This window comes from Centroberyx gerrardi, chromosome 13 (assembly GCF_048128805.1).
Source record: "Centroberyx gerrardi isolate f3 chromosome 13, fCenGer3.hap1.cur.20231027, whole genome shotgun sequence".
Taxonomy (NCBI): domain Eukaryota; kingdom Metazoa; phylum Chordata; class Actinopteri; order Beryciformes; family Berycidae; genus Centroberyx; species Centroberyx gerrardi.
Genome location: NC_136009.1, coordinates 31261190 through 31272004, shown reverse-complemented (window position 1 = coordinate 31272004; position 10815 = coordinate 31261190). Strand labels below are relative to the sequence as shown.

The window sequence follows — 10815 nt, the reverse complement described above, 5'->3', positions numbered from 1 at the left end:
ACTGCTCCTCACACACCTGTCTGTCTGCGCCGGGCTGCTGCTCAGCGTGCGTGTGTGTGTGTGTGTGTGTGTGTGTGTGTGTGTGTGTCTCCAGCCTGCAGCAGCTGAAGGTTCCCCAGGGCCTGGAGGAGAGCCAGGCAGCCTCAGCCTGCAGGTTTCCTCTGAGAGAAACCATCGTGATGCTGGAAGCCTCTGGGGTGGAGCTGCCCGACGACGTCTACGCCCAGCTACAGGTGATGACATCACTGTGACATCACACCTGCAGATTACAGCACCTCCCTTCTGTCAGCTGGTTTTCATTTCTGGTGCTGTGAGTTTCTGGTTGATGTAGTTCATAAAAATCAAGATCTGTTGCTGCCAAGTGTTTAAAGTGTGTTACTGAACTACAACGACCAGAATTCCTTGCAGCTGTGCTGCAGATGAGGATGCTGTCGGTGACGAACCTCACTAGGCTCGTTTGAGATGAGCAAGTCCTGCGCAGTTTTGACCGGCGACTCGCTCGGTCCGTTGCATGATGGGTAGAAAAGTTGTCCGACTCGCTCCGCCGACCCGACCGCGCGAGCCACGGGAATCTGGCGGGGCCGAGGCGAGGCGCCGCAGCCGCTCTCCACCGACCGCACGGCTCCGAGGATGATGGGAAACGCCTCGAGCTGAGCGCTGATTGGTTCATCACAGTTGTATCACACACCCACAGTGAAATGAAGAGACTTAAGTTTTTATATCTATTCCAAGATGTCACTCCATGAGCCGTCCATATACCATTTTATTAGAACGCTACAGACATGTAATATTTTCCGTAAATGCCACCTGTAATGCCTACATCAAAATAAAAATAAGTAACGTGAAGGTCTGGGTCGTTTGAGCAGTGTGTGTGGGTGGCGGTAACGCACCTTTTAAATTGTTTATCAACCGCCGTTAAACAAAACTGAAGAAGAAGAAAAAGAGCAGCGAGTGTGCTGTCGGGAGTGTTGGGCTTGTCGACTCCTCGCCCGACTGCACTCGGCTGCTCGTCATGTTCCAGGCCGGCAGGAAGTCATCTCAAACGAGCCTACTGTCTTCAGATCAGAAAATAAATGAAACTCAACTGAAATCTACTGAATGTGCTGAAACCAACTGAACAGAAGAGTAAACGGCAGTGACTGAACATCATTTACATACTGGAATATTATAATTTACTGCTTACAGCTCAACATGTTATGAAATGTGTGTTAGACTTGTAGATATGTAATGATTTCTCTCTCTCTTCTCTTCCAGTGGCAGTAAAGAGAAAATGTTCCTCTGGCAGAAGAATCAAACTGAGAAGAAAAGTGTAAATCTGTGAATTAAAACTGCTTCAGTCAGCAGTTTGCTCACTCTGGATACAGATATTGTGAAGAATGCATTAAAATACCGTTTTAAATATTTTGACACATATTTAACAGGTTTACTGAAGTGTCTATAAATAAAACAGAATCTAAAAAAGTACATTTTGAATTGTATTTCTTCAAATACACAGAAAAATACCAGTTTTTGTAATATTTTGAAATACAATGTGAATAAATGTATAAATGCAGTAACACATATTTCCACCACGCCCCCTGCAGGCCGCAGCTGCTGCTGCGTCTGAAACACACCGGAGCCACTCAGCTCAGCAGCTCAGAAGTCTGAGTTTCTGAGGAGACCATGAAGGCAGCAACAGAACCAGAGGGGAAGGCTCCTTTCCTTCACTGCTTCCTTCTTTCCTTCACTGCCTCCTCCTTTCCTTCACTGTCTCCTCCTTTCCTTCACAGCATCCTCCTTTCCTTCACTGCCTCGTTTCCTTCACTGCCTCCTCCTTTCCTTCACTGTCTCCTCCTTTCCTTCACAGCATCCTCCTTTCCTTCACTGCCTCCTCCTTTCCTCTACTGACTCCTCCACTGCCTTCTCCTTTCCTCCACTACCTCCTCCTTTCCTCCACTGCCTCCTCCTTTCCTTCACTGTCTCCTCCTTTCCTTCACAGCCTCGTTTCCTTCACTGCCTCCTCCTTTCCTTCACTGTCTCCTCCTTTCCTTCACAGCATCCTCCTTTCCTTCACTGCCTCCTCCTTTCCTCTACTGACTCCTCCACTGCCTTCTCCTTTCCTCCACTACCTCCTCCTTTCCTCCACTGACTCCTCCCTTCCTTCACTACCTCCTCCTTTCCTCCACTACCTCCTCCTTTCCTTGATGTTCTCTCTTATCTTGGTGACCGTCTCCATACTGTAGGAAACTAAACAAGCTGCTTCATTGTCTCTTCACAGGCCACGCCCCCGACCACACACAAGCTCCGCCCAAATCCACTTTAAGATGATCAGCCACAGTAGGAGACATGGCAGCCAGGAACATTTGCTTGCAACAATATCCAGGCTGATGACGGGCTCACAGATTATAGGCTGCAGGTTTTGAATTATTACATGTCAAGTCACCTGAAGTCCTTTATATCCTTATATCTGTAGAGCAGTGAACTGTGGGAAATGAATAGAAAAGTCTGCAGACTCCACACAGCCGGTCACATGATCAGAGCGGTGGAAACAGCAGCAGCTTCATCATGTGGCTGAGAAACTGATTCTAAAAACCAACACAGTGAAGTCAGCAGCTGAAAATGTTCAAAAAGACAAAAAGACAACAGAATAAATAAAAGAATGATTTAATAGAATTTCTTTTTCTTCAAAAGCCATATTTTACACAAAAGATTTTCCTCTCCCATCCTAGCAGACATACAGCCATTAGCAGGTCGTCTCCCTCGCTACAGACAGACAGACAGACAGACAGACAGACAGACAGACAGACAGGTCCCAGTCTCACTGCCCTCAGCTCCACTCTGCAGGCCGTTCTGGACCAAAACACATGAGAAAGTAAAAGAGGCACGATGAGAAACAAGATGGAGCTAAAAAAATAAAAGTCTTCTGTCGCTCAGAAACAGCAGAGAAAAGAAATCTGAAACCTAACGGCGTTTTCACAGAGCGGAGCCGCTCGCCGCGCCGCGCTCCCTCCGCGGCTCCCGGCCCGGCCGGCTCCCAGGTCAGAGGTCAGAGGTGGAGGCGGCGTGCGGACCGGAGGAACCTCAGAGCGGGACGTGGCCGAGGGGTCAAAGGTCACGGGGGAAGAGCTCCTTCCGCCTGCCCCTCCCCGCCCCGCCCGCTTACATCACAACAAACAGACTCGTGAAGCGGTTTCCGGCCAATCGGAGAGCGGCGCGGCTAGCGGCGGTAGACGCCGAAGGCCACCAGGCTGAGGAAGATGGTGACGCCCACCAGCGAGGCGGTGGCCGGAGCCGTGAAGAACTGGCGGTACTGGATCTGGCAGTACCACAGCACCGACAGCATCAGGACCAGCAGCGGCACCATCAGGCTGCCCACGTTCAGCGCCACCTGCACCTGGTCGGCCGGCCGCGCGCCTGCCGGGGCGCCGCGCGGGGCATGCTGGGAAATGTGGCAGTGCAGGACGCAGTTGTGGGCCAGGTTGAGGGAGGCGAGCGTCTGGGCGTCGTCTTGCAGCAGCTGACCCTGGTAGATCAGACGAACCTGCTGCTCCTGACCCGCAAAGTAGGTCCTGAGGGGGAGGGGTCATAGGTCAACAGCAGCCATTATTATTACTGTTAGCAATTTTACTGCTGCTGCTATTGTTTGGATTACAATTACTAGTATTATTATTAGCAGTAGTGGTAGTAGTAGTAAAATAACCCATGAGCAAACAACAGAGGAAGTCCTAAATTAGAGGAGACAGGAGAAGGAAAGGAGAGAAGGAGAGGAGGAGAGGAGAGGAGGAGAGGAGAGGAGAGGAGGAGAGGAGAGGAGGGGCCAGCAGCAGGAAAGGTGTTTGTACCGTTTGATGTATCCGATGGTGTCCTGTGGTTTGACCTGAGCCGTTCTCTCCGTGTCGTTCAGGAACTTCAGCCGGACCACCATGTTCCTCTGGGAGGAGGAGGAGGAGGAGGAGTCAGCAGCTCCCTCTCTGTGTCTCAGGCCGTCTGTCTCTCCTCCCTCCTCCCTCTCCACGCTCCCGTCCTCCTCCTCCTTCACCTCCTCGCCGGGCGGGGGGGCGGTCAGGGTGTCGGCGGGGGGCGGAGCCTCTGAGCGGTCGCCGGCGGCGGCGTGAGAGTCAGAAGAGGAGGAGGAGGAGGGGGACTGGTCCAGGAAGGAGTCGGTGCGGAGCGAGGAGGAGGCTGAGGAGGAGGAGGCGGAGCCGGAGCCGGTGGGCGGGGTGAAGAGGTGCTCCGGGGGCTCGGCGGTGCGGGTGGAGGCCCAGGCCAGGACCAGCACCAGCAGGACCAGCAGAGCCCCGAACAGCAGCGTCACCTCGTCTCCCACCCCCTCGATCAGAGCCATGGCCGACGCCCACTAAGGCAAGGACAGGACAGGCACCTGGGGGGGGGGGGGGGGACCAGGCATGAGAGACAGACCACAGAGACACACAGCAGCCAATGGCATCGCTGGAAAGATTTGTGTCTCAGAAAAACAACAGAATTCTGCTCCTGATCTGAGGTTCAGGATTCAGTACAGTCAGGATACAAAGTCTGACTGCAGAATTCTGTTTCTGTCTGAGACTCAAATCTTTCTAGCGATGCCATTGGCTGCTAGAATGTAAACAACAATTTAAAAATGTCATTACAAAGTGACAATAATATAATTTGGATGGACAGCTTGTGAAACTGTGATGGTCAAGAGTCTCATTAGTGATTACTACAGCAGAATAACATGGAGCTGATATCACCATTCATGTTCCTGACAGCAGAATAACATGGAGCTGATATCACCATTCATGTTCCTGACAGCAGAATAACATGGAGCTGATATCACCATTCATGTTCCTGACAGCAGAATAACATGGAGCTGATATCACCATTCATGTTCCTGACACAACAGACGGATTGACACATTTTGTATTGAGATGTATTGAATTAGATACATATTGTCCCATCAATAGAGACTATATAAATTATACAGACTGTATAGGAGACTGTATAAACTGTGTGGAGCCAGGGAGCATTGTGGGAAAACCCTCTGACATCACTGTGAAGTAAAGCCTGTTGATGAAGGAGTATTGCATCAACATTTACATCACATTTGCATGTTAATCCTTCAGCGGGTGAACGGGGATCAGGCGGTGTGAACCTGCAGCTGGGAGCGCTGCAGCGCCGCTTTCCCATGGGAAACTGAGCTGAGGCCCATCCACACTGCGTCACGCTCTAATCTGCAGGCAGGCTGATGCAAACACCTCAACCTTTGTACACACACTTCCCCAAAGACAGGTGGGAGGGGGGGTGGGCAGGTGGGAGGGGGAGGTGGGGGGGAGCAGATGAACTCATGCGGAGTACATGACAGGAAATGTGGGAGTTTCCAGCTCCAGGTTCAGTTAGTATAGGAACAGACCTGCTGGACTGCTTCATGTTCATCAGTTCTGTTTCAGCATTTATCAACACACACACAATACACAGTTAATATCGCTTGTGTCACAATCCAAGGTGAGCATCCATATAGAGGCCCAGTTAACAGAATGATAAGCTGCCATGCAAATGAGCACCACAGACAGTTCTGTTCCATCAGCACAGCGCCATCTTGGCAGGAAGCAAATGCGTGTGATAGTTACTGGACTCTTTGGACAGCTGCGGAATCTGCCTGGAAACTAAAATATAACTGACAGTAAACAGACAAGCTCACATGTCTGCATGAGCTCAGGTGGGTCAGCTGATGACTCATGAACAGACCCAGACCCAGACCCAGACCCAGACCATCCAGCTGAGCATCACATCTACCGCTGCTGGTTCCATCCAGCTTCATGCAGATGATCCAGTCTGCTAAAGCTGGGGATCCACCACACAACTTTTAAAATCCTAACAGATTATGAAAAGGCGTACACACTAACCGACTGGTTTCTGCAGATTTGTTATGACGACTGAACAACTGGGGATCACACACTTAACGACTACGCCAGATGAGGGATCACACACTACTGGACTCACTGCAGCTGAACCAAACTGAACGCACCAAACACATGAAAACACGAACTCTCGCGGGACGCTACGAGATGGCAGCAAAGCAAACACGGGGATACAGCATAGATTTAAATTCACATTATACATTTTTATGCGTACTAGAGCTTGCTGCTGTTGTTGCGCCACCATCTGCATGGTCATTCTATTTTCTTTTCAGAAACAGAAAATAAAAAATGGAAAACGAATGATGATTAATTTTCATTTCAAAATCCAAAAATGGAAAACGAAAGTATACAAGGCATTGTCCGTTTTCCTGGTGAGAAACGACATTTACAAAGGACTTGATTTTCCTCTTCTTTGTAAAACAGAAAATAAAATAACAAAAATTTAAAAAGCCCATTTTGGGATTGCAAACGGAATATAGAGCTGTGCGTCTTTCAGCACCATCAAGGCCTGGAGAGCGGAAAGGAGAGAGAAGCAGAGGGAGGAAAGAATGACCAAAAAATACACAGACCCAAAACGCATTTACATAAAGCTGTGGAAGTCAGTCTGGACTGGACAGACTGCAGAGGAGCTGCAGGTGAGCAGCAAATGTGAATCAAATACCTGTTGCTACATAATGGAGCCAAGTGGGAGCTGAGAACGTTTGTAGGAGATGTTGCTATGGTGACAGATGATTATGAAAACCGGACTGAGCATTTAACATGGTCCGGTCAGGACTACCAACCGGACATGTAGGCTAATAACGTAAATGATAATTCTAAAACCTGACTCTCCGGTCTAAAACCGGCATCTGGCAGCCAAGGTTTTGTGGAATCAATAATTGAGTCTTCCCTGTATTTTTTCCTGTGTGCCTTGGTACCAGAAAGATTGGTAGGCCTATCTATAAATGTATTGTATGAAGAATGAACTAGTTGATTGCTCCTTGGTGTGGGCTGAACACCTTGGACCAAAACACCAGCTTGTTATGGCATAGCTTCATAGTTTTCATTGGCTATTGACGGGATCCATTCGCATTTGAGTTGAGACGAGTACACACTACCCGACTGCGTCCAGATTTCGCTTGTAAAAATCAAACATGTTTGATATGATCGTAGCGGCTCCGACTCACGTCAGGAGACAAGAGATTAGTCTGTTCCCCTCACACACTCATAGATTTTCTGTGCCAACTGGCCACGCCGAGTCGCCGACTGCCCCAAAATCTGCAGACTAGTGCAGACCAGGACAGACTCGGCCCGATTGTGAATCCTGGCTGAAATCGGGGCAATAGTTGTGTAGTGTATCCCCAGCTTCAGTAAACTTCTCCTGTCAGCTGCAGCGAACAGCTGACGCGACACTAACTGCCAGGTAGCCTTATGGAGCTAAAGTTAGCTCGGGTTAGCTCAGGTTAGCTCGGGTTAGCTGGCTGGCAGCTACTTGCGACATTAAATCATACGACGGCTTTAGCAACAAGCTAGTGATAGCATGCCAACAGATGTTAGCTAGCTAGGTGAGCGGGTTTCCCCTGTAGTTTCCAATCTGGATTAACTGCGTTTTCAGTAAGTCAGCTCTGCCGGACGGCTAGCTCGCTAAGTTAGTTAGCGCTTCCTGAAGAAAAACAACCAGACCTGTCGCTGTGTGACGTCACACACACTGACGCTGTTCAGATGACAGCGATGAGTTTAAAAAGAAGAAGAAGAACAGAAATACTTACTGTTACGGTTAGAAAGCACATAGCAGTGAGCGTTAGCCAGCAGGCTAAAAGTCTCTCTGCTGCTGCGGAACACTTCCTGGTTGTTGTCGGACCGGAAGTGGCGCCTTCAGGGAAATGTAGTTTAAATCAGATCAGAGAGTCTGATTGGCTGCAGGAGCTGCGTCACTTCCTGCTTCAGCTCATCAAACACAAATGACTCAAGTTGGATTTTTTTTAATTTGGTTTTATATTATTTGAATTTTTATCCTTCTGGACCGTTGAGTTTCTAAATCATCTGACAGAGCCGCTTATTTCTATTCAGGGTCACAGGGGGCTGGAGCTATCCCAGCATGCACTGGGAACACGGGGAGAACACATAGAGAACATGGAGAGAACACGGGGAGAACACAGGAAGAACACAGGGAGAACACAGGAAGAACACAGGGAGAACACGGGGAGAACACAGGAAGAACACGGGGAGAACACAGGAAGAACACAGGGAGAACACGGGGAGAACGCAGGAAGAACACAGGGAGAACACAGGAAGAACACAGGGAGAACACGGGGAGAACGCAGGAAGAACACAGGGAGAACACAGGAAGAACACGGGGAGAACACAGGGAGAACACGGGGAGAACGCAGGAAGAACACAGGAAGAACACAGGGAGAACGCAGGAAGAACACGGGGAGAACGCAGGAAGAACACGGGGAGAACGCAGGAAGAACACGGGGAGAACGCAGGGAGAACACGGGGAGAACGCAGGAAGAACACGGGGAGAACGCAGGAAGAACACGGGGAGAACGCAGGAAGAACACGGGGAGAACGCAGGGAGAACACGGGGAGAACGCAGGAAGAACACGGGGAGAACGCAGGGAGAACACGGGGAGAACACAGGGAGAACACAGGAAGAACACAGGGAGAACACGGGGAGAACACAGGGAGAACACAGGGAGAACACAGGGAGAACACAGGAAGAACACAGGGAGAACACAGGAAGAACACAGGGAGAACACGGGGAGAACACAGGAAGAACACGGGGAGAACACGGGGAGAACGCAGGAAGAACACGTGGAGAACCTGGTGACAGGTAGTACTACAGACATACACTACTACAGGTAGTAGTAATACAGAGAAGTAGTCGTATTACAGACAGGCAGTACTACAGACAGGTAGTGCTACAGACAGGTAATGCTACAGACAGATAGTACTACAGACAGACAATACTACAGACAAGTAGTAGTACTACAGACAGACACTACTACAGACAGGTAGTAGTAGTAGTACTACAGACAGACACTACTACAGACAGGTAGTAGTAGTACTACAGACAGACACTACTACAGACAGACACTACTACAGACAGGTAGTAGTAGTACTACAGACAGACACTACTACAGACAGGTAGTAGTAGTACTACTACAGACAGACACTACTACAGACAGGTAGTACTACAGACAGGTAGTAGTAGTAGTACTACAGACAGACACTACTACAGACAGGTAGTAGTAGTACTACAGACAGACACTACTACAGACAGGTAGTAGTAGTAGTACTACAGACAGACACTACTACAGACAGGTAGTGCTACAGACAGACACTACTACAGACAGGTAGTAGTAGTACTACAGACAGACACTACTACAGACAGGTAGTAGTAGTAGTACTACAGACAGACACTACTACAGACAGGTAGTAGTAGTACTACAGACAGACACTACTACAGACAGGTAGTAGTAGTAGTACTACAGACAGACACTACTACAGACAGGTAGTAGTAGTACTACAGACAGACACTACTACAGACAGGTAGTAGTAGTAGTACTACAGACAGACACTACTACAGACAGGTAGTAGTAGTAGTACTACAGACAGACACTACTACAGACAGGTAGTACTACAGACAGACACTACTACAGACAGGTAGTGCTACAGACATGTTTATATGGAAACATTAATTTGACTGTTTCCAGAATAGATCAGGTGATCTGATGCATTTATTGCTGCATTTTCTGTTTTCTCTTCATTATTAGCCTGGGGTCTGACGCATGCGCACTGCCTCCTCCTTTATCTCGTCATGGAGGAGCGTCAAGTTCCCGGAATGAGACAAGATCAAACCGGAAGTCAAGTGATTTGGCCTCAAAATAAAAGTTCAAGTCAAATTTAAACTTCAAGCAAACTCGCTGTGCTTTATACAACAGGAAAATACATAAGAAGTAGTGCAAAATACACATCACATCGATAAAAATCAAAATAAAAAAATATACATATACAAATAGAGACACCCCCCCCCCCCCCAACACACACACACACTGGTACCTCACACATCTGCAGCTGGAACAGAAACCAGATTCCATTCAGAAGATAAAAGAATGGAGACTATAGAGGACAGGCCGAAATACAAGAAAAGATGGGATGAGGTGAGGTGAGGTGAGATGAGATGAGGTGAGGTGAGGTGAGATGTGATGAGATGAGATGAGGTGAGGTGAGGTGAGGTGAGATGAGGTGAGGTGAGGTGAGATGAAAGGGTTATTAATGGCCCCTGCAGGGAGACTAATGTTAATGAACTAGATCTGTGTGCATTTTGAAATAAGTGAAAATTAAAATTATATTCATGTAACATAGACCGACATGCTGTGAAAAGGATATTTTGGGGTAAAAAGATAGTCTTCAGACTATCTGCATGTTCGCTGCTCAGCTGTGATAGTGATATTATCATTACAGACTCCTTAAAAAAATATTTAAATTTTTGTCATTTCTATATTTCTTAGTATTTCATATTCCTACCACTGATCTATAATATACTTAATTATAGATCAGTGAGTAGTACTACAAACGTTGCAGCAAAACATCGAGTTCGCCAACACGGCTTTTATTTTGAAACGCGTAGCCGGAAGTGCTGTTGTTTGTTGCGTGTAACTCGACAGTGGTGAGAAGACGGAGAGAAAGGAACAGGGAGGACAGAGGAGATGAATCATCCTCAGCAGAAATAACACGCGCAGCTTTTCTGTTTATTTCACTCAGTTCCCGCCGCGGCTGGAGACATGGAGACTCTGTCGGTCCGGTCGGTGTGACCCGGTTAGCAGCGGAGGCAGCGCGCGGGGTGGGTCTTCTCCTCCCGGTTTCCATCCTCCTCCTGCAGCAGGCTGTCGGCCGCCCGCCCGGGCTCGGTGTGTTTTCTCGGGGTTTGTCGGAGCCTCGTCCCCGCGGCAGG

General features: G+C 48.6%; 1 protein-coding gene across 1 annotated transcript; it reads right to left on the bottom strand.

The window, feature by feature from the left end:
• Nucleotides 1-2627: 2627 nt before the first annotated feature.
• On the bottom strand, nt 2628-7711 carry tmub1 (transmembrane and ubiquitin-like domain containing 1). The gene is made up of 3 exons (XM_071900439.2): nt 7625-7711; nt 3822-4360; nt 2628-3548 (listed from the first exon to the last, which is right to left on the bottom strand). The coding sequence occupies exons 2-3, from the start codon at nt 4322-4324 to the stop codon at nt 3197-3199; spliced, it is 855 nt and encodes a 284-aa protein (XP_071756540.2). The 5' UTR covers nt 4325-4360; nt 7625-7711; the 3' UTR covers nt 2628-3196.
• Nucleotides 7712-10815: the final 3104 nt, after the last annotated feature.